Source organism: Sapajus apella, unplaced genomic scaffold (assembly GCF_009761245.1).
Source record: "Sapajus apella isolate SASKATOON/1434 unplaced genomic scaffold, GSC_monkey_1.0 scaffold47, whole genome shotgun sequence".
In the NCBI taxonomy this organism is placed as follows: domain Eukaryota; kingdom Metazoa; phylum Chordata; class Mammalia; order Primates; family Cebidae; genus Sapajus; species Sapajus apella.
This window is the reverse complement of record NW_022436987.1, coordinates 2,399,731-2,424,109: the sequence shown is the minus strand read 5'-3', so window position 1 is coordinate 2,424,109 and position 24,379 is coordinate 2,399,731. Positions and strand designations below refer to the sequence as shown.

At 36.2% G+C, this 24,379-nt stretch overlaps 1 protein-coding gene across 1 annotated transcript in view; it reads right to left on the bottom strand.

Moving 5' to 3' along the window:
* NLRP14 (NLR family pyrin domain containing 14) overlaps positions 1-23,254 on the bottom strand; it is a 38,774-nt gene extending 15,520 nt beyond the window's left edge. The window contains exons 1-9 of the mRNA XM_032240611.1: positions 22,944-23,254; positions 22,040-22,111; positions 17,529-19,125; positions 15,156-15,320; positions 13,481-13,648; positions 5,509-5,679; positions 4,905-5,075; positions 3,272-3,442; positions 1,035-1,205 (exon numbers count right to left, since the gene is read on the bottom strand). Coding sequence (XP_032096502.1) covers positions 1,035-1,205; positions 3,272-3,442; positions 4,905-5,075; positions 5,509-5,679; positions 13,481-13,648; positions 15,156-15,320; positions 17,529-19,125; positions 22,040-22,111; positions 22,944-23,232 — 2,975 coding nt within the window. The 5' untranslated portion in view covers positions 23,233-23,254. The remainder of the gene's footprint in view (positions 1-1,034; positions 1,206-3,271; positions 3,443-4,904; positions 5,076-5,508; positions 5,680-13,480; positions 13,649-15,155; positions 15,321-17,528; positions 19,126-22,039; positions 22,112-22,943) is intronic.
* Positions 23,255-24,379: the final 1,125 nt, after the last annotated feature.

The window sequence follows — 24,379 nt, the reverse complement described above, 5'->3', positions numbered from 1 at the left end:
ATGCAAGGCCCTGACAACCCTACCTGAGCTGTTTTCCAGGGTTGTGTTTGTAATGAGCAACACTGAGGGACAAAGAACAGGCTTATTACTGCTTGTTGTAAAATCCCGGGTCTCTGAATCTCAGTGCTGCCCATGCAGGCATCTGTCTGGGCCCTCTTTGTCAGCCCTGTGAACTTGGTTGACAAAAGGAACTGATACAAACATACTAATGCTCATGCTTTCGCTCTGTTACAAGTAATAAAGTCCTTTGTCTCTGATAAGAGTCTTGTGGGTTTTGTTTTAGGCCAGCATCATGAAACAGTAACAAGTAGATTTATTAGGTTATAAGTAGGATAAAATTAAATCACAGACCTCACAGTTATAGCATCATCATTGTTATTATAAAAATATACAGCCAGTGGAAATATAAAAGCTGCATTTTCTTTGAAGAGTCAGGGGAGATTTCTCTGGAAGACTCTTAAATTTCTAAAGGCTGAGACATATCATTATGTCTGAGCTTCCCATATACTGAGCACAATTCTTGACCCTGAGATCAAGAATTCATGTTGAATAAGTGAAAATATACTAGCCAATATCAGTTCAAAATTAAATAAAATCTAGATACAGAATTGAACATAAGAAATGTCCACAATACAGAATGTGATTTTATTAGCTTACAAGTTCCTTAAGAAAATAGTATTTTACAGATAGAAGATAATTAGTAAAATCTTAAATTTCATTAAAAAAAATCAATTCAAAGACAATTAGAATATCTTAAGGATGACAGAACATGGGAGACCCAATCTAGGTACTACTTACACAATAAGTGTTTGTCCAAGGTACTAAAGAGGACACAAAGAAACACGAAATATGGCTTCTACACTAAAGAACATACAGTACATTGGCCCATTTATTTGAAATTTAGATTCTTATTTCTGAGAGTAACTTACCTTCTAGCTCCATTTATTTTTTTCCCTCTATCCATACACTAGATATTTTCTAGCTATACCAGCTACCAAATAGGCATCATTTTCCTAATGGAAAGCTGAACTCACCTGAGCCTCTGAATGTTACAGTTTGGATGTCGCAAAGCGTCACACAGAATTTTCACTCCATCATCCTGCAAATTGTTGTTCCCAAGGTCCAGACTCCTCAGATTTGGGTTGTTCAGAATAACAGAAGCCAGATCCAGACAACATGCATTAGTGAGAACACAGCCCATTAGCCTATAAGAAATACAATAGGAAAAGTGAATCCTTCCATTGTGAGGCTTAATAAGTTTCTTCCCAGGAGATATACCCAGGTATTTGAACCTCTTTTCTGTCTCTTTTCTATCTACAATCCAGGACATACATGAAAGGTTCTAATTTATCAGTAAAACAGATGGGAATTCTTAATGAGCAGAAGAAACCAGCAGGTAAAATTGTCTTCTTCCACAAACAGCTTATCTACTTCCACAAAGAGTTTTAAAAGTCTAGGGTATAAACATTTATTTTTACCAATACTTTAAAAAACAAATATAAGCTTTCCCAAGAAACACACAGATCTCTGTGCTTTCAGTTTTTAATATATCTTTAAGTAAAAAAAGTTTTCAGGAATCTATCTCAAAGTATTACCTCCAAAGAAGAAAGCTACATATAAAAAGATATTTATTCCAGGTCCTTTGCATGGCATTCAAGAGCACTTACAATCTGGCTGCAAGCTTTCTCTTTCCATACTTTACCCCTATGTTATTCTCTAACCATACACATGCATCTTCTCCAACTATATCATATTTGCTGTTGTTTCTCTTCTACTTTCTCTCTCCATTTCTCCTGTTTAGCATATCCCTACATAAAAGAATCTTCATCATTTCTCAAGCCTAAAGTAACTCTGTCTCTACTGTGAAGTCCCAGCCTTAATCCCTGAGACTTTTGCCATATCCTTACAACAGCATATGGAATATATTATCATTTGCTTTATATTTATTTCCGTTATCACCATTTTATGTTACTTGAGGACAAACGCATCACCTTAGTGACTTTTAGTTCCCTTGGCATCTAGCTCATACTGGTTGCAAACATTGGTTAAGAAAATTGACATGGTATGCATAGAGGTTTTGGAAGGTAACTAAGAAAAGTGCAGCTTTGTTTACAGCAATGGTAAGGAGAGAAAATGGGCTAGCAGAGACCTTGAGTATATAGGTCACTTAGAAATTATATCTCTTTAGTTAAATGAAGACATTGGATTTAGCAAAGTTTTCCATTAAGTAAAACTTTGTTTTCCAGTTGAATAATGATCAATGTAATTCCAGAGAATCACATAGTAACCCATATCATCTATATTTTCCTAAAGTAAATAAAGGTATTTATTGGAGTATAATTACCTTAATGTTTATAGATGTCACATTAAGCTATTAAACTGATTTGGAAGTTTAGTTATTATGAGTCAGTCCAGTCAAGACAAATACTTCTGGGTCTACCAAAGAGCTCGACCTTATAGATCTAAAAAACTATTCTGAGGTTAGACCCTTAATGGCTCACAAAAGTTACTGGTCACATGGGAGGCCCTGGTAGGAAAATAAGCTGAGATTGCTAAGTGATGTCTCTGTCTTGATTCACTGCAGCCAAAATATTTATGCAATGAAATACTAAATACCATACAGTCATTAAAAATAATCAAGAAGATAATTCAAAATAAATATTGTATTTCTTTTTTTATTCTCAGCATGCACACCTTGATAAATGTATTTCTGAAATACTATCTAGTGAAAAGGAAACCCCAAAGTCATGTCCATGTAGCAATCACAATTATATATACACATACAATGCATATATATGTATACCTGCTCACAGACTGAGAGAACATAATATTAATAAAAATGGTTGGAGTTTAAAAATGTACAGGATATTGTTAAAAATCCCCTTCCCATTCTTTCAAAGTTGACTTAATTACAAACCTGAGTTTAAATATAAATCTAAAAGAAAAACTAGCAGAGCACAATTTCGGCTTCACGGATAAAAGTAGAGGACACACAGTAGATTCACTAGGGCACAGCCAAGCAAAGAATAAAGTGGCTACTGTTCAGATTGATGCCTGTGGTCCTCCTTACCTGAGGAAAGTTGGTTAGAATTACTATGGTAATTATTTTTAAAAATCTGATGAGCAGACTTCCTCAGCTTGTCTCAGGCAGAATGAGAGAAAATCAGCTGTATATTCTGTCCTCTGATAGTTCTCAGTTCTCAGCCTTTCTTTATTTCCCCAGACACTCTGTTGTTGAAACTGCACAAAAGTAAAGTAACAGAAAACCTACTCCAAGTCCTGAAGATTGCAGCTTGGATGCCGAAAGACATCACACAGAAGCTTCACTCCATTGTCTTGTAGAGAGTTTGATCCTAGATCCAGATGCGTCAGGCTCTTGTTGTGCAGCAGAGAAGTTGACAGATGCTCAGTGCTAAGTGAAGTAAAATGACAACGCCTCAGCCTACAGGATGGACAATGTGAGGAGAGATGGAATCATTGCTGTGCTGTCCAGAGATTTCTCTCTTTGAAAAGATTTCATGATTTGATCCCTATCTATTTGCCAACATTTCATCTCAAAGGAAACACCTTCACTGCCAGCCTATCTCATTTGGGAAACAGATTTACATCAAATTGGGCTACAAACTAAATTCATATTCTTCAGCACTTTTCTTATGATACATCAAATGCTAGCCTTGTTACATTGAATATATATATATATATATATATATATATATATATATATATATATAGTACCCTGTTGCAGAACTAGCTCCATGGAACAGAGAAACAGATTGAGTAGAATAAGAGTAATCATAATAAAGTAAGTACTCTTTGTGTGTAATAGAAGTGTCATTTTCAATCTGTAAGGAAAATACATATTATGCCATTACTGCTTTTTGTACAACAGGTCTTATATAGGGGGTAAATAAGTTTAAGCCTTATAACAAAGTTAAATTTGGAATAATTTAACATGTAAATGTTAAAATTAAACTCTAGAGTACGAGATGACATAAGTGTATTTTTTAAAAGAAAGGTGCTTCCAATTATGACAAAACTTCTTGAAGTCATGAGGCAGAATTTGACCTCACAAAAAATTTTAAACTTATCTGTTCTAAAAATGACCATAAAGTTAGAAATAAAGCAACATGCTAAGAAAATTGTTTATAATATATGTAATGTACATGTGGTATTAATAACTATAATATATAACATATATAATAGAAAACATCAGAAGATAACAGCCTATGAAGAGGAAATTCCTGAATATAAAAGGCCAAAAACACTTGAAAAAATGCTCAACATTTAAATTAAAAGTTACCTTTCAACTATCTGATTATCATTGGTCAAAAAGATGGTAGATGTCCAATGAAGATGTTAAAGTGTAGGCCTCTAGACTGCTGCTGGGGATATAAACAATCTATCTGGGAGGCAATTTAACCATATTTTACCAAGTTAAAACTTTGGCTTATTAATTCCATGTTTATAAAATTACCTAATGAAACTGAACAGAATAATCACAATGTGATTCAGACATACAACAAAGTGCTGTATTTCTGTTCTGAGCTCAGATTATAGAGTAGGATAGGTGGTAGGCTTTAGTTCTGAATTCATCATCTTCTTGTGAGACATTAAGCATTATCTTTCTAAGGCTCACGTTCATCACCTGTAGAGTGAGGCACCTCAAAATCAAGTGGCCAATTTGACGCCATCAGGTACTATTGTGCAAATTAAACATACTTGACACAAGATCTAGAGTAGAGTTAGGACACAACAAATGGCAATTATTAATATCATCATCACCTTCTTTTTCATTAAGGGTAACAGGGAAAAAGCAAGGGACAGAATGTGTTCATAACATTTTGCTATTTTAAACTTATTTCTAAATATATAATATATTTAAAGGATAAAACTTGAACACTTACACAAGGCTCTGTAGAGTACATTGTGGATGTTGCAAGGCATCACCTATAAGCTTTACTCCACCATCTCCCAAGACATTGTCTGCCAAGCACAAATGTGTCAGTCTTTTATTGCTGATGAGAGCCAAAGAAAGATCCTCACAGCCAGCCTCTGTGAGACCACAGCTTTCTAAGCTGAAGGAGAAACACAGATGGGAAAGGATCTGTCAATTCCGGAAGCTCATGCTTCTCTTCTCCTTCACAGGGAAATCAGTGGGACTTATAACCCCCATATCTCAACTATAGAAGTAACCTCAACAAATCTATTTAAATTACGAATTCCACTGCAGCTGTGTCCAGGATATGATGAAACAAAACATGGAAGGCAAGAGGGAACGCTTAAAAAAGAATGAAAATAAAGAGGTCAATCAGAAAAAAAAAGATAGGTCTAAAAGTGAAATAAGAGAGGGAAGTAGAGGAAGAGAAGGTGGATGCATGTAGAGCTTATTCAGGATTGACAATCAAGCCAGTTAGTGTCAGGACCCAAGCAGTTTCCCCATCAGATCGTAATTAAGCTACACAGAGCCAAGCAAAATGATTCTACAGAAAACAAAACAGAAACACTCACGACAGTCTCTCTAGATAACATTCTGGATGTCTTAAGGCCTCACACAAAAGCTGCACTCCATTATCCAACAGATTATTAGTTGACAGATTCAGAAATATCAGGCTCTTGCTTTTGATGAGAGCATTAGATATATTTAGACAACAAAATACAGTTAGATTGCAGGATTCCAACCTGGAAAACAACACAGAAAAACAGAAATTACCACGCCTTAGAGAAAAATTACAACCAACACTCACCCAGCCTGAAGGTAGGAAGTTTCCCAATCTTTGTGATCTTGCCTGAAAATCCAACTTCTCTACACAGAAAAAAAGTTATTTAATTAAAGCATAAGGCTCTGACAGAGTCAAGGAAGGAAGGGACGGAACTTGTTTATCACATTCCCACTCCCTTAATTTCCTTAATTCCCACCCCCTTAATTCATAAATACATGAAAATACATTGAGAGCATTCAAAAGTATCTTTAAATGATAATATTTTTTAGTCTGGGAAGAATTTCCTCTAAATACAACTTGAAAGACAATGGCTCAAAGGATAACTGTATCCTTCTACACTCCAACTTCTGAAACAGAACAGAAATGGACAGGGAGTTGGGAGCAAAGTGTGTCTCCCATAGCTCATTTATTCATGAGCCCATGTTTTCTGAGGAATCCAGTTCTTATGAGTGAAAAACAAGAAGTAAATTCTACATAAAACAAAATTGTTTTTAAAGATAAAGTAAAAGAGGAAGAGAAACAGGAGACGTCCATGTAGAGAGACTCATATTTAGAGACAACTTGTGCCTTGTACATGGTCGGGAGTGATACTAACTCTGTAGTAAGAGTCAGGCAGCAGCAGCGGCAGCATTTCTGGTATTTGGAATTTCTCTGGGTGTTCCTTTTAATCAAGACTTACCAACTTGAGCCACTCAAGAATTGCTTCTTTTCATCAAAATCAGAGTATATAGAGGAAGGAACAGGAGAGCTTCTTCTTCAGTCCAGAATTATATCTTAATAGGTGACCTAGAACATGGGCTAAGGCTGAAAAAGCTCAGCGTGCCTAAAACCACAATTACTTTTGCACCAACACATAACTAATAATCAGATTAAGTTAAAAACAGGCAATATTACTTGGAAGTTTCTGGACACAAATGTACACAGAACAAAATGAAAAAATATATATCCCATTTATGAAGGAAAAATGATACTTAAAACATTTAAAAATGTTTCTAACTGTAAATATTAAATGTTTGGTAGTCCATTTTCTTTCATCCTTTCCTATTATGAGTTTCTTGAGATTTTGTCTTTTTGTATTAGTGCTAATAGAATTTTAGCTATGGGACTGCCTAACTCTTTATGTGTGAAATCTCAGCCTCATAAAAATAAAATGTTTCCCCTGTCCCTTGCAGCTGCAAAGAAAAGCAGAGAGTATTACAAATCAGAAAATATTTTATAAGAATGATTTTGTCTCATTATAATAATGAAATCTTATAAGATACCTGAACTTTAGAAGTTATTGCTATGCCTTGTGAAAACAACACTTACCTACTATTAAGTCTGTAATTTTTATCAATTGTCTTACTTTGTGTCACTCTTGTAGTAGCTACATTGATATTTCTGAATTCCTAAATTTTACAAATATTGTAAAGATTTTTTTCAAATGAGAAAAAAATCATTAATGCTCTCCTCTCATATGTATAAAGTAATAAAAAATATAACTCTTTTCTAGTTTTCTAGAGTTTGGAGGTTTTTTCTCAACTGTATTAATTATAATATCAATCACCAGTGATTCAATCAAAGGGAACTGACCATAAATATAGGCCAGCAAAATGAGACAGATTAGCTTATTACTTATATTTAGGTTCTTCTCAGGAGCCTGCACGGCTTCCTCTTAATAGTGCCACCAAAACAACACCCTTGGATAAAAATTCACGAGGCCCAAACCCCCTTAAAAGTAAGCAAATTATAAATGGTTTTGTTGTCCTTATTGCTTGCTGTCTGTAGCTCTGACCAGCTGCTATTAAGTAAAGGTCCATAAGGTTGTAAAAATGCTGTTGACTTAGAGAACCCGAGTTCCATCTACCTACAATAAGCTCTTGGTTTGAGGTTAGTCAGGGTAGGATTTTAACTGATGCAAGATGCTGGAGTTTTCTTTATGAGTTGAGCCCTGTTGGAGTAAGTTCTGTCCTGCTGGCAAACTAGGATCAGAAAACTGCTATCACCTGAAAAAGTGGCTATTCCTCAGTAAAGAGTAACTGCTACTCCTCAAGATGAGCTCCCAGGAACTCAGAGAAGCTGTGTGAATATATTTTTCCCTTCTGAAAATGTCTGCTGTGTAATTTCCAGGTTGCTCAAGAACTTCATAATTTATTTTTGTTTTTTGAGTGTAATATTCTTTTTCTGATAGGAATAGAAATTGAGAGATAATAGGAGAGTTGTTGCTGAAGCTATGTGGCTGCAGGAGCTGTTTGTTTCTAAGGATCAATATAAATGTACTGCAGGTGGCAGAAAAATTATATTTCCAAGAGAAGGAGCATTTCCATTAACAGGATAGGTTTCATGGGCCTATTCTAAATCAAGGTGAATCATTAGATAAATTAATTGGCTGTGTAATTTGAGATTTTGATTTTACCACAATGAGAAATAAAAGTACCACATGCAGAGATAAAGCTACACATCTACAGTGGACTCATTTTTGACAAAGGTGCCAAGAGCATACATGGTGGGTAAGACAGTCTCTTCAATAAATGGTGCTGGGAAAACTGGATATTCACATGTAAGAGAAGGAAACTAGCCATCTCTCAACATATATTTTAAAAAAAAAAATCAGAATAGATTAAAAACTTCAATCTAAGACTTCAAACTATTAAACTATAAAAATAAAACATTGGGGAAACTCTCCAGGACATTGGACTGGGCAAAGATTGCTTGAGTCATACCCCATATAAGCATAGGAAACGAAAGCAGAAATGGACAAATGGGATCATATCAAGTTAAAAAGCTTCTGCACAGCCGAAGAAACAACCAACAAAGTGAACAGAGAACCCACAAAATGGAAGAAAATGTTGCAGACTACCCACTTGACAAGGGATTAATAACAGAAATATATAAGGAGCTCAAACGACGCTATAGGAAAAAAAAATTAATAATCTAATTAAAAATGGGCAAAAGATCTGAATAGACATTTTTCAAAAGAAGACATACAAATAGCATATGCAAAGGTGACCAACACCATTGGTCATCAGAGAAATGCAAATCAAAACTACAGTGAGGGATTACCTCACTCCAGTTAAAATGACTTATCCAAAAGTCAGTTAATAACAAATACTTGTGAGAATGTGGAGAAAAGGGAACCCTTGCACACTGTTAGTAGCAGTACAAATTAATACAACTATTATGGAGAACACTCTGGAGTTTCCTCAAAAAAACTAAAACTAGAGCTACCATACAATTCAGCAATTCCAATGTGGAGTATATACCCAAAAGAAAGAAAATCAACATATTGAAGAGATATCTCCATTCCCATGTTTACTGCAGCACAACTCACAATAGCCAATATTTGGAAGCAATCTAAATGCCAATCAAAAGGTGAATGGATAAAGAAAACGTGGCATATATATATATACATATATACACACACACACACACACACACACACACACACACACACACACATACATACAATGAAGTACTATTCAACCATAAAAAAGAATGAGATCCTGCCATTTGCAACAATATGGATACAACTGGAGATCATTACATTAAGTGACAAGCCAGGCACAGAAAGACAAACTTTCCATGTTCTCACTTATTTGTGGGAGTAAAAAATTAAAATAATTGAACTCATGGAGACAGAGTAGAGTGATGGTTATCAGAGGCTGGGAAGGGTAGTGGGGAAAAGAGGGGGATGGGTACAAAAAGTAGTTAGAAATAATGAATGAGTATTTGACAGCACAACAGGGTGACTATAGTAAAAAATAATTGTACATTTAAAAATAACTAGAAGAGTATGCTTGGGGTGTTTATAACACAAAGGATAAACGCTTGAGGAGATAGATAACCCATTTACCCTTATGTGATTATTATGCATTGCATGTCTGTATCAAAATATTGCATGTAATCCATAAATATATACACCTACTATGTACCTACAAAAATCGAAAGTAAAAACAAAATCCTCTCAGAAAAAAATACAAATAATGGCTTTTTAGATCACAAAAGGTTCTATATTTCTTTAATGAGAAGTCTAAAGAATTTCCTAAGTATCCTACAATTCTCTTGTAGACATATAATTATTACTTATATTAACATGTTAAAGTATATAAATATATATAATTAAAATGAGTTAAATAAACGACCAGCATTTTTATAAACTGGAAGCTTGTAAATCTGGGTATCAGCCAAGACTGTAAATATTTTATACTATCTGGGTCAAGTTTTGAGGTATCATATTGTTTGGCTAGATTGTTAGTTAACAATAGTGGTTATATTATTCCTAATATTAACTTAAATATAGTTTCCAATCTTATTGATTTTGAAATGTTGAAGTAATACAATATTTTAAAAATTAGTTCTCAATTTATTTATCTAAATTTTTCTAGAGAGGTTTAGTTTCAAAGAGAGAAAATAAATTAGTCTTACCACACAATTTGTTACCCATTTGTTCTTCATACTATTCAAATAAAGATGGCAAAATCAATATATGGTTTTACATTCCATATTGAGATCAAAAACTTTTGGTCTCAACCATTAAAAAATATTTAACTTACACCTTATTTGGTACGATTATGATGCTATGTATACACATATATCATGGTTTATTAATGAATAAATGAAACGCTTTTGAATGGAGAAGAGGACTGGTAGTTTAGTCTCTGCTTGCTGGGCAGTCTGCCCAGGTGGCATAACTTCTGGTTTAAAAGTGTGTATTCTCATTTCTCCAAACTCTGTTTATATTTATGATGACTCATTAGACACTTCATGATTATAAACAACTGTAGTGAGCCACAAAGCTTCCTCACTCCTGAAGAAGAAAAAATTTCTATTGGTCCATATGCTATCTACCTGTTAAGCAATATTTTACTCTAGTTGATAATGAGACACAGCTGTGGATGTTTGCCATTCTGAGGCAAGTTCCTCTTAGCCAACTTTTTTTGTTATTGTTTTTTGACTTCTTTTAAACACAGAGTCTTGCTCCGTTGGCCAGGCTTAAGTGCAGTGGTGCCATCTTGGCTCACTGCAACCTCTGCCTTCCAGGTTTCAAGCAATTCTCCTGTCTCAGTCTCCTTAGTAGTTGGGATTGCAGGCATTCACCACCATGCATGGCTAATTTTTGTATTTTTAGTAGAGCTGGGGTTTTGCCATGTTGGTCTGGCTGGTCTCAAACTCCAGGCTTCAAATTGATCCAAAGTGGTCGGCCTCCAAAAGTGCTACAATTGCAAGCATGAGCCACCACACCTGGCCTTATCTAATATTCTGAAATATTTATCCTCTAATTCCATGAAGATATAGTGAGTGCTCTGCATTTATATACCATTTTGGTCCCCTTCAGGTGGCTGTTCTGTGGAAGCAACAATCGTTACCTTACCTTGCTTAAAGCCCCAATAGCAGAGCATACACAAACTAAGAAGAGATTCTGGGCACAATCAGAAATTACTGGACTATGCCAAGGTTTTTGTTTTTGCTCCCTTCTTGCTCAGCAAATTTTGTTTTTTGTTTTGTTTTTTTTGTTTTGTTTTGTTTTGTTTTTGAGACAGAGTTTCGCTCTTGTTCCGCAGACTGGAGTGCAATGGCGCGATCTCAGCTCACCGCAACCTCCGCCTCCCGGGTTCAGGCAATTCTCCTGCCTCAACCTCCTGAGTAGCTGGGATTACAGGCACGCGCCACCATGCCCAGCTAATGATTTTTGTATTTTTAGTAGAGACGGGGTTTCACCATGTTGACCAGGATGGTCTCGATCTCCTGACCTCGTGATCCACCCGCCTCGGCCTCCCAAAGTGCTGGGATTACAGGCTTGAGCCACCGTGCCTGGCCTGCTCAGCAAATTTTAAGAGCTCACTTTAAAGCATATTTTAAGACCTATTATAAGGTCTATGATGTGGAAAAAATTATCAAGACAAGGAGAATAGATCTTTCTCCTCTTCTTGAGAGGAGCCTTTGGTAAATATTTTAGTGAAGCATTCTCATGAAAATTAGTGATTATTTGTGTATCTTTTCAGTATGTTCATGTACAAGGGCTCACATGAGCAATTTAAAATTTTAAAAGATATTTTATTTCTAAATTAACCAAGTTCTTACAATAACTGGGGATTATGTGTTGGAAGGCAGACTGGCAAAGTCCTACCGATGTATCTACACTACTGATGTATCAACACTGCACACATCATCTAGAAACAGAGAGAGTGTAACACCAAAATGCAATTCTAAAAACATGTGCCTGGTCTATACACAAACCAAACTAATGAGGACATTCATACTGCCCATGGCTCTTATGAGATATGAAGCAAACAGAAAACTGGAACTTCTCCCACATGAAATGTTAATAGGACCACTGATTACCCATCAGTGGCCACCCACACTGGGGGAACATGCAGCTCCACATAATGGAGTATCAGATTATTACAAAGCTCTGATGACTTTGGCCAAAGCATTGTATTCACTGCTGCAAGGAGCCCTACTAGTTGACCCAGAAAGATGGTTTCCTATTTGAAAGCCTGGCAACTGTCTGTATCAAGGTATACCAAAGGACGACATTGCTCAAACCTCAAATGAAAGGACTCTTTATCAAGTCCTCCTGATCTGTCAAGCGCCAAAGTCTTTTTGTCTTGGATCCATAGCTCCACTGTAAGAAAACATCTTTCCTCTTTTTCTCAATGTAACAGCTTTTTGCTACTAATATATTTTATTTTTAGACATAGGAACCAGTGACATACTTCTCACCTGAGTTTCAGACCAGAGATTTCTGTAATGTAGATTACAGAAAATTCCTCATAATATCTTTAAACTACTTCTTAGTGGGTAAAACCTTTACTCTGACCTGGCCTGCTCACAGCTGAACTCAACCTGTTTGAAAATTATTCAACAACTTTCCAGACATGCTATAAGTGAATTCCATGTTATACTGATAAGAGTTTTTAAAATGTCATAGAAAGTCTTATTCCAGACTCCACTTATTTTTCCCATGTCTGGATTATAATTTGCTTCCTGCAAATACAAATCTACTCTGGCCCTCCATGCATCAAGCTTCAGTCTTGACCACCCTGAACTGAGTCCAGGGCTTATCACAACTTCTAATGCAAAACTTACTGTAACTATTTGTTTTGTTTGGTTTTGTCGGAAACATATTTCACCACCTTTCGTTGGAAAATGAGATCTTTCTTAAAACCTGTCACACAATGTGGAGAACACTATGACTGTGAATCTTCTCACTTTCATAGACATAAAATCAGCCAAAGAAGAGTCACCACTAAGTAGTGTGTAGTAGCCAGCAAGCACCCTGAAAGATGACCATTTCCATGCTGTTCTTTCTCAGCTTTCTGGACTGGTCACTGAGTTGCAGTTCTAAATCAAGGGGGAGTCACCATCAAAAATCAAATAAAATTGAGTCTGTCCCAGCACTGCCCTCAGTTAAAGAACATCCCCCAGTGCATTTTTTTCTATGAGAGTTCAAAGATACAATAAATCTGTTCCAGCACTTAAATATTAGAAGTGCTAATTGTTTACAAATTCTGAATCTGCTTCTATTCTCTCCACCAGCAGATTTAGGAGATGGAGACACAGAGACCTATACAGTGAGAAATCTTCGTGGGAAGATGGGAGGAGTAAGAAGTCCTACCAGGATGAAATCAGCCTGATTCTGCTGATGCTCGTTACCCCGTATTATGAAAGTAGATTCAAGCCAGTCCTATAAATAGCAAATCCAGGCTGTAAGAATGTACTTGGACAGACAAAAGCCTCAATTATAAAAACAAAACAATACAAAACAACTGAAGGCTTACCTGAGAGTCTGTAGTTTACAATCTGGGTGTTTCAAGGCTTCACACAATGACTTTACTCCATTATCCCCTATATCACTCCCTTTTAGGTCAAGATGCATCAGATTCTGGTTATGAATCAAAGAAGTAGAAATATCCTGACAACCATCAGAGAAAGTGATAAACTTCAACCTGCAGAAGAAAAATATACAGGAGATATTAGAAAAATAATCTCTCCGAGTTATAGGATTTCTTTCTTTACAATCTAATTCTTGGATATATTAATATTTTTATCTTATTTTTATCTAAAAGAATTAGGTTATGACTTCAATTTCTATCTATGTCCTGATAATTGATACTCCCAACTTTTTTTACCTTAAGGGAAAAGAAGGTGATAACATCATGAAAAGCAGAAGATGAGCCTCTGAATCTTGTAATCCCAGGAATGACTATCAAAAATTATCAGGACCATTCCAAGTACTACAACAACATTAATTTACAATAGCCAAATCTTTAAATAATTGAAGGTTAATTCACAGTTAGCATCCACTATTTGTTGCTCGGTGACTTTGTTGGGTATACAGAGGCAGCCCAAGCAAAATAATGAAGTTAAATCTGCCATTTTGTCTTATTTTCTACTCCTCAGCCCAAAATCTTGCTTTGTAACATCACCTTTCCTCCCTTCTGCCCACCACCCACCCCAGGCAAGTATACACAGGAAAATAAATCTTTTACCCATTTACACACTAACCATCCTTATCTAGTAAAAGTGCCTAAGGCACTCCATAAATATAAATGGCACCACCTCACTTATTAGGGAAAAAGGACCACACTAAGTAAGATCACATTAAGGTGGCACAGACTGAAACCTGTCATCATGGTGCCATCTCACCGACGCAACCCTCCCATTCTAAGAAAGGAAGTCTTTTAACCCAGAAGGCAATGACTGTTGTGAAGTTCCAGATTGGTGACATCCAGTGAAGGGACAATGAGGGGGAAGTGTTTAGGGGTGAGTGGAAAGGACTTCCAGGGACCCCTTAATAATAACACATATCCAGTTGCCTTATCACATCTACATGCAAGACCAGACCTACTCTATATGCTTGAAATCTGAGATTAGAATTCACTAAAAACACTGAGATTGGGAGGAAAATATTTGGTGAGAAGCCTGTCCCCACTCCCCATCCAAAAGAACATCTATTTCCAGTGCTAATGGAAACAAAGATCTATCATTTGTTCAGCATTCAGTTCATACTAAGCAACAAATGCACCTTGCACACAGTGACAGGAACAAAATACACTTGTCAAAACTCAATAAACTGAACATTATTTGTGCATTTTATTAAATGTAAATTTTTCCTCAACAGAGAAAAATTTAAGCTGATAGTAAGTTCCAGAACATGTCCCTGAAAGTGTGTCAGTGACCTGCCTAGGCTTTTAGCTCTGTGCTCTTCATTTAGAAAGTTCCTAATCAAGGAAACCCATGTGAACAGCTACTATGCCCTGTGGAATCACTGAGAACATGTCAGTCATGATCCCATGTCCCCAGTGGATTCCATTGTTCCTGTTCTTTGAGTATTTTACACAATGGATTATAAGCATTTGTTTAGTATTGGCTTCACCTAACAAGTATGAGTGGAAGGTGGGACACAAAAAGAAATTAGAATAACTCCCTTAAATTTTCTCATACCAGACTTACAGTAGCTTTTGTAGTTTACAGTCTGGGTGCATTAGTTCTTGATGAAAGATATTCATGGCTGATTTATCAAGGTTGCTATGGGACAGGTCCAATTCTCTCAAGCCTTCATTTGTATGAAGCACAGAACAGAGATCTTGCCAGCAATGAGTAATGCGATCACCATCCCTTTGCATAAATAATTGAAAAAAGAAAAACAACACTGATTTTATTTCAGCCCAGGCAGCTCTCAGAAGATAGTATTGGTGTAAAAGTAAGTGTACTTTGGAAAGGCAAAAGCATCTAGTGCAGCTCCAACGTGGCACAGTCACCAAGAAGTCTTTCTCTGGGCACTCCACAGGCCTTATTTGTTCAATGGCTCTCCCACTTCCCATCTGCTCCCCTCAACACACACAAAATAAAAACCAGAGAGGTTTGCTTTATAGAAAGAGACTCAGGAGGAATAAGAGAGAAGTATTCAAATACTTGAAGAGCCAATTATCAAAAGATAAAATAAAATTTGGTCACAAAGAATATGATTAGGATTAGTGGGTAGACATTAGGTATAAAGTGGTAGAGATTAAAAAACATAGGCCTGAGCCCAGGTCTACCAATTACTAGCTACATTATTTTAAGAGAGTTTCATCAATTCTATAAGTTCCAAGTTTTCATTGACTATAAAATGGAAATGTTGTTTCCTTCCACAGGGCTGTGAAAATTTAACAGTGCATTTTAGATGGTACACAAAAAGCACTCTGTAAATATTAAATACTTTATTATTTAATTATTAGGAATATCATCAATAAACTCAAAGAATAATAAAGAATAAAACAGGGAACAACCTGGTGATTATAAACTCAACAATAGAGCAGTTCTGAGTCCCAATTCAGCTCTGTCACTCACTGAACTGAGTTATTCTGGAAAATTTACTAACCCATGTGAGCCTCTGCTTCATCATCTTGAAAAATGAAGATAATGGTATCTATTTTTTAGGATTACTGTTAAGATTCAATAAGGTAGTACATAAAAAATGCTTAGCAAATGTCTCATGCTGTAAGTATTCAAAATAATCAGTAAATGTTATATACATGTTATATATAGATATTAAATATACATTATATTAAAATATATGAAAGTCTAGTATGTTGCCTTATATATAATAGCTACTCAATAAATATTCACTCCCATATCTTAAATTGGAATGATTGGCAATTCATAGTGATGGTCTATATCACTTGAGGTCTTAAATTTATAAAAACAAGATAATAAATCATTCAAACATTCAAGTGTTTCCTATGTGCGAACACTAGATAAAATGGTAAACCATACAGAGATCTCCTGCTCTCATAAAATTTACAATGTAGTTATATTACAGAAGAGACTGGGGTAACCTACAGTGTTTCTTTCAAAACACTGGGTTCTCTGGCTCCTTATTTGAGCAAAAATGCCAATTCTAGTACTAAATAACTCTACAACATAGGTAAGGAAAGCTAGCAGGAGGACTGGCAATCTAGTGGCCAGAATACTGTTCTAACATTTACTATAAGGCGTAAAAGATGTTTTAATGCCCTGGGTTAAATAGCATCTCCTTTAAACAGAACTCTTAAGTCTGAATTAAGAAAATTGACTGAAGATTACTCACAATTTTCCAAGGAGGGTAATGATCATAGCATCAGGGCCTACAATTTCTACTACCACAGTTTGGAAATAAATAAAATGTATGCTCTTATAAGAGAGGAATGCTTCTGCAATTGCATATAATGGCACTCAACAGCTTGGGTAAAGTTAGCAAACCAAGGAAGTACAATCAGATGTTTACCTCAGTCAAGTTATATGCCTTCTTGGTACCACACTTTTGTCCTAAGTAAAATGGAAATAATAGCAACTACCTCATAGGATTACTGGAAGACTAAATGAGATCAAGGACTTAGAAGACTGCCAGGTTATGTGGTAAGCACTCAGCAACTTAACTATCATTTCATGTGTGCTTGAATCGAGAAATTTTCTAGGTATACATCTCTGAGTCTCAGTTTTGTAATCTTAAAAATAAATACAAATTGTTGCCAACATTAAATTGAATATTATGTTAAACATCTGGTTCACTATACAACTATATAGCACATAGGAAGTCCTCAATTAATTTTATATACATCTGGGAATGAATTCCATAATTCAATTATTTCCTCAGATTTAGGTGACTAGAGTCAGAAAAGCCAACTTAAGGAAGGAGATAGAGCAGAATAATATACATAAAACATTAAGGTTCATTTCCTTTTTTTCAAAAATATTCATTTAGCACCTCAGCTCTGGGACCTCAGCCAAACAACTCCTTCCTCTGACAAAATCTACTTCTCTCCCTTACAAGGCACTTCTAGGGAATGGCCCTAACACACTTACCAAGTGTTAGTTGGGAGGCTTGTTTTTAACATCTTCTTCTCAAATACCATAGTTACAGACAGCCTGATGGTCTGCAAACACCGGCTGTGCTTAAGACAGAAGGAAGATACAAGCAAATGGATTTTCTCAGAAATATTAATGGCAACCTTTTGAAAATACCTCATTGACTGGCTTATAAATGCTTTATCTTGAGTCTCATACAGATAGTGAAACAACTCCAGAAATCCCAGCTGTGATGGAGAATATTCACTTTTTCCTAATACTTCCATCCACTGAAGTAACTTTGATTTTATCTTCGGTGATATTTTACAGTTAAAAGTCTTCTCCAGTTGTTTTACTCGATTTTTATTCAAAAGGCCAAACAAAAAAAACTTGGTCTGTGTCAAATGGGGGTCTTTATGACTTGTGCTTTGAAGTAATGACTTCAAGTCTTCAAAAGGCTTGAAGGAAGGGTCCCCAGATTCCCAATTGCCTTTCAACATATAGAACATAGCTGCAAAAAACTCCTGAACATGAAGGTGGGTGAATACATAGCAGTTTTCATACTCTGCATCCTTTTGAAGAATATTCCTGTCCAGAAAAGTTGAGACATCAGATTTAGTTAACCCAAGCCTTCTGAGATTTTCTCTGTAAAACACGTAAGTCATAGTCCATATTCCTTTGGCAGCAACATGGCACAGGCTTCTCAGCTGGGCTTGGTTGAGTAGACTAGGAGAGCATCCATCTACTGGTGTGAACAAGCTAGAGATATAGCACGTAAACAGAGCCGTGGTTGTTTGGCAGGTCAATGTGACATCACCACCCTTCTCCATTTGCTGCTTCAGACAAGTACAAGTGGCCAGGCACACTAGGGGGACTTGGCACATGCTAAACAGCATCTCATTGTTTTTTAGTGAACTGAATGCTTTCTTGGCCCACCTCTTATTTTCAAAAAACTGGTAAATATACTCCTCTCTTGCACCCTCAGACATTCCTAGTAGCTCTACAGAATGGTGATTCTTCAACAACTGCTTTAGTCTCTTGGAAGCTGTGAGTCTTGCTGTCACCAATAAGAATGCCTCAGGGAGCATCACTTTCCTCAGCAAACTACTCATGAGGAAGGACACTGGGTGTTCTTGGGTCCAGTCCTCACACAGTGCAAACTCAGGTTCTTCAAATGCAAAGTTCAGTTCATCGAAACTGTCAATAATAAACAGGAGGCTGCTTTGCTGGGATAGGATCCCTTCAATGGCACCTTCTGTGCTGGGCCAGTCCTTTGATATCAGTTGAGCAAAGCTTCTCTCTTTCAATTGGTTAATTTCTCTCCCATTGAGATAAAAAACATACGTAAACCTCTGCTGGTAGAGATTGCCCTCTGCCCAATCCAACATTGCCTTTCTCACTAAGGTTGTTTTCCCAACACCAGCAGCTCCCTGAAGCACCACTGTCTGTGGCTGTTCACCGGTTTTGACATCCACATCAAACAACTGTTCCAACAGTTTTCTGTCTTCCTGAGTAGTTCTATGATGGAAATCTTCAGGCTGTTCAGCCAAAGATTTCTTGTCCCATGCAATGCAAAATTTTTCCTTTATTCGAATTCTGTATTCTGTTCCATCACCTGCGTCAGAATGGCATAGGTTAAAAGCACAAAACAAAGACACATGATTAAAACAAATTCTATGAAATGCATTATCAAGAATACCAAACTTGGAGTTAGGAACAAGAAAGAATATAGGTTGAAATCAGAGCAGGTTTAGATTTTTTTAAAATTATATAAATCAAATAAAAATATTCCTATAGATTTAAAACCTGAATTAGATGCTGTAACAAAAAACAGAATTGACAATACAGAAAAATGAATTTGTGATGGGAAATAAAAGCCAGATACATTCTGCAAAAAAATATATATTTTTTCTTTGCCAAAAAAAAAAATATTTTTCTTCTTTCCACTTTTCCTCCTACAGAGAAAAAAGGTGATAGACATGGAGAACAGAGATGTCATACAGATAAAAAAAAGAACAGAAGCAACCATTAGCAATAATAGGGAAGACCCCAAGGCAGACCTGAATCTACAGATCAAAATAATTTACTTTGTACAAGTAAAAAGTTAATAAACATTGAATCATAGCTTAATATTTTGAAAAAGAAAAATATCCTAAGTGAAATAGAATGAAAATATAATTCACCTTTACCTGTTTAAGTCTGATCCTGTAGAGATCCTTTAGATCTCTAATAAAAGGACATGATCTCAGGGAAGACTTCTCTGATCCTCACTGCTAGACTACTTCCCCCTTTTATATATTCTCAGAACAGTACATTTTCATTCACATACATGTCACAAACTGTAATTACTTTTTAAAATAAATGATGCACTTGGCTAGGCGCTTCATCATTGCATGTTCAGTGTCTAACACATCTCCTTGCACACAAGAAGTATCAAATATATTTGTGCAATAAAAAATGAGAGAATACAATCATATAATTGAGTACTTTACAACTTTTGAATAAAGTGTAACTATAGATACTGATATCCCCCCAAATAATAAACAAAAAAGATATCAAGTTTTTGGGAATTATGTACAATATGATCCTCTCCTGAGGAAAAAAAATGAACCAACTTTACGTATCTGAAAACCTATACCGTATCCACCAATATATTAACACTGATTATTTCTGAATCATAGGATTGGGGATGGGGAGTGGGAAGAGTGAGAAACTCGCTTTATGTACTTTTTAAATAATATTTGAATCTTTTTTTTAAAAAAAAAAGCTCATTTTGCTTATGTGAAGTTTAAAAACAAAGCTAAAACATAAACAAATGATAACTAAAAATTTCCAAAAAGCAAAAATAATGATTGTCCAAGCAGGGAGAAAAAAAAAACACTATTTACCCAAAATTAAAACCTACCATGAAACTATAGTAATTCAAACAGTGTGATGTCAGTACATTCATAGAGAAAATAATCAGTAAATCATTGCTGTACTTCTTATTTTCTATTTTGTACTTACAGTATTTTCCAAAGTTTCTATAATACAGTTTACTTTTATCACAATTTGCCAAATAATTTGAAGACATTTATTAGCTATCTGTGTGCAATTATCTGCACATAAGGAAATACCCATTAGGTTTGAAATAATAAAACAAAGCTTATTAACCATGAGTTGTTTTCTCATACCACAAACATAAACTTCTTTATATTGAATCAGAAATTAAGGTCACAGTGGGAAATTATATTCAAGGTCATTTAATGAAGCAAGCAATTTTTATATTTTACTGCTTAGGATGAAGTTTTCAATTATTTCTTGAATGAAACAAAGTGGCTTGTTAGAATGTGGCTGGATTAAGAATAAAGTTTTCTCACTTGATCCAATTTTCTTTCTACTGTAATTCCATTTATATAAACTGGAATTAAATTATGTAGAATTCAAAACAAAGTGGGGAACTGGTGTTACACCAATGATCTGAAATCCCCAACCTTTTGGGCACCAGGGACAAGTTTTGTGGAAGACAATTTTTCCATGAACGTCGGGGGCAGGGGTGACAGGGCAGGGAGGGGAGATGTTTTCAGGATGATTCAATCATATTACATATATCATTAGATTCTCAAAAGGAGCATACAGTGTAGATCCCCTACATGTGCGGTTCACAATAGGGTTCCTGCTCATATGAGAGCTCAGGTGGTAATCCTCACTCGGCCACTCACATCCTATTATGTGACCTAGTTCCTGAGGGGCCACCAACCAGTAAGAGTCCGTGGCATAGGAGTTGGGGGCCCCTGTGTTAACTACAACTGAGAAGACCTGGTTCTAGAAATCAGTTTTTATATGAACCAGTTTGTCGCCACTCTTAGAATTTAATTACAGCACCATCTTTAAAGAAAGAAAGGAGATGTGATAAACTGAAAGTTTCTTGCCAACTCAGTGAACTCTTTAGTCCATAAAACATAAACATTAATATACCTTTGTGCATCAGCCCTTTAACTTTTGAGCAGGCATTCTAAACACTGCTCTCTTGAGGAACTGAATTAACAAGGCCCTGATTCTGACTTTGGACAGAGAGCTAGTTTTGTTAACTCTTTTGGGGTGACATTCAGGAAACAGGTGGGGTATTAGAAGAAGTTAGCAAGAGTTGGCCAGGCACAGTGGTTCACACCTGTAATCCCAGCACTTTGGGAGGCCGAGGCAGATGGATCAAGAGGTCAGAAGATAGAGACCATCCTGGATAACACTGTCAAACCCCATCTCTATTAAAAGTACAAAAAATTAGCTAGGCATGGTGGCGCGTGCCTGTAGTCCCAGCTACCCAGGAGGCTGAGGCAGAAGAATCACTTGAACCTGGAAGGTGGAGGTTGCAGTGATCCAAGATGATGCCACTGCACTCCAGCCTAGGTGACAGAGTGAGATTCCATCCCCAAAAAAAAAAAAAAAAAAAAAAAAGTAAGCGTTGAACAAAGTTCTCTGGGAGATAAATCCCCATCCTGTATAAAAACTTTGAATGCCTCCCAAGTCTGATGAAAGGCCTAATTACTCACCCAGCACTGCCTCCTGATCTGTTTGTGTGTCTTCAGCAGTGGCATCATCTGGTCCTATACTCTGGGCCGACCCTGCAACAGATTCCAATGGAATTTTGAGATTTAACAAAAACAAAGTGAGCTTTCATGATGGCCAGAACAGAGGCCAGCATTCTCATCAGTAGTACAATTCTATGGCTATCTGGATTTAAGAAAACTAGAGCTGCCAGAGTCAAAGCTTAGCTGGGGGAAGAAACAATGTGATATGGTCAACACTGAAGTTGGAGACCTCTTGCCCTGGTTTCCACCCTGTGACTAACTCCAGGGCAAATGGTGTAGTGTAAGCCTCAATTTCCTTGTCCATATTGACTTCACTAGGATATGGTAAGGTGCAAAGGAGACAATGGATATGAATATTTTATATGTACATATATATTTTAATATACATATATAAATCTGTAAAGCCTTGTACATGAGTAAGGAATTCTAGATATCTATAACATTTCATATCTGAGAATGACTAAAAATACTGGCTTGGCTTATGTCCAATAATAATTTTTACCTCGTTCCTCATATTTCAGCAAATATGTTAAATCATATTTGATTCCTCAAAATGTTGCCTAACTTATAACTTGTAGTTCAGCGAAGGCACTTTATGGGACAATTCCTATCACTTAATTCCTTTAATCATTTCAATTAATACAAGATGGATGAATTGCCCCCAGTTAAGGAGCTAGGCTGAGTAGCAGTACTCAAAACCCTTCTGCCTCTCCTTCCTCAAATAGTCCAACAAGCTCCCCATGCACAAGACCACCATGGAGCTTCTGTCCCCCAAAATGGTTTAATCCCTAAATCCCTCTTACAGAATCATTCCAATGGGCTCCAGGAAGCACTTCCTTCCCACCTAGCCCCTAGAATCACTCACGGTTGATCTCTGCTTTTGCTCTCTCACACAGATTCTTCAGATTCATCTTGCCAAATATTTTGAGAGTCACACTCCAGGCTTTCTCTCCTGGATAATATTTCTTTATCAAGTTGGCCAGGTCCTCTCGCCTGGCCTTCCTCACTTCAGTCCAGGGTATCAGGCCGTGCTCAGGTTCCACGGTCTCCTTTAGGAATAATTTGAATGTGTTTAATTCCTCTTTGTTTAGCTCCTCCAAATACAATAGCAGCCCAAGATCAGCAAAGAAGGAAGATGATGATGAATCTGCCATCTTGTCCTTGGATTAATATTCAGGCCTCTGTGGGAGAAAAAAATAACCAAAAGCACATGGAATAAATGGGACATAGGGAAAAGACAGATTTCAAAATGAAATACCTATATAGATTAACAAACATTTGCAGAAGTCCACTATATTAGGTTTGGTACTGACCTACTGTCCTCTGTTACACATCTTCTTTCACAAAGCATTCTTCTAATATAGACCACTATACTGAATATTTATTCTACCTTCTTAGGATTTATTCCCAGCCCTACCACTTATTAGCTATAAAAATAAAGATAATTTCTCTCTTTCAACCTCAGTTTACTCTTCTGCTAAGTGGGGATAGCAGAGCCAACCTCTAATTTTTGTACGGATCAAATGAACTAGGGTTCATATATAACCTGGCACAGAACCAGCTCCTCCTAAGTATTGCTAACTGTCCATCTTTATCCCTTCTAATCACTTAAACCATACTCTCCCAAGCACCATCAAGCTTTCTTAATCTCTTTTGGTGATTTGCCTGAAGAGGCAGAGCTAGTAAGTGGTGCAGCTGGAATTCAACTTAGATCTTTCACTAAAATTCCTGCCCTTTCCAGTCTTTCATAATGTCTCCCCCATTCTTGCTAATGTGATTGAAAAAGAAAAATGGATAGGGAAAATAAAAGTATATAGAAGGGAGAGTTCTCCTTTTAAACAGAAGGTGAATTATCGCAAAACTTATATAGTAAATTTGGATTTTCTCCTATAGTAATTGGTGAGCTATCAGCTGTTTTAAGCTTATTTATTTACACAGTAAAAACATTCTAGATTACAGATAAATCTGACAAAAACAAGTCCTATAGTAATTTTTTTTTAAAAGTAAAAAAGAAAAGATTTGAGGAAATTTGAAAGAATAACACTGAAATTTCTTCAGGACATACAGAATGTGGTAGGTGAGGGAATGCAAGGCATAGGACACATCTTCAGCTTCCTGTCTAAAAATTGACAGATATCACTGCATATGTGCCCATCTTTGTCTTTCCTGTTACAAAGGAGGGGAGCTCTCTTCCCTTTTTTATAGCTTATTCCTTCACCTGTGATCTAAATCTCATAAGCAATTGTTCCCAAAGGGATTTAATCCATTAGAAATCTATCTTCTTCAACTTCTCCCTGTCCA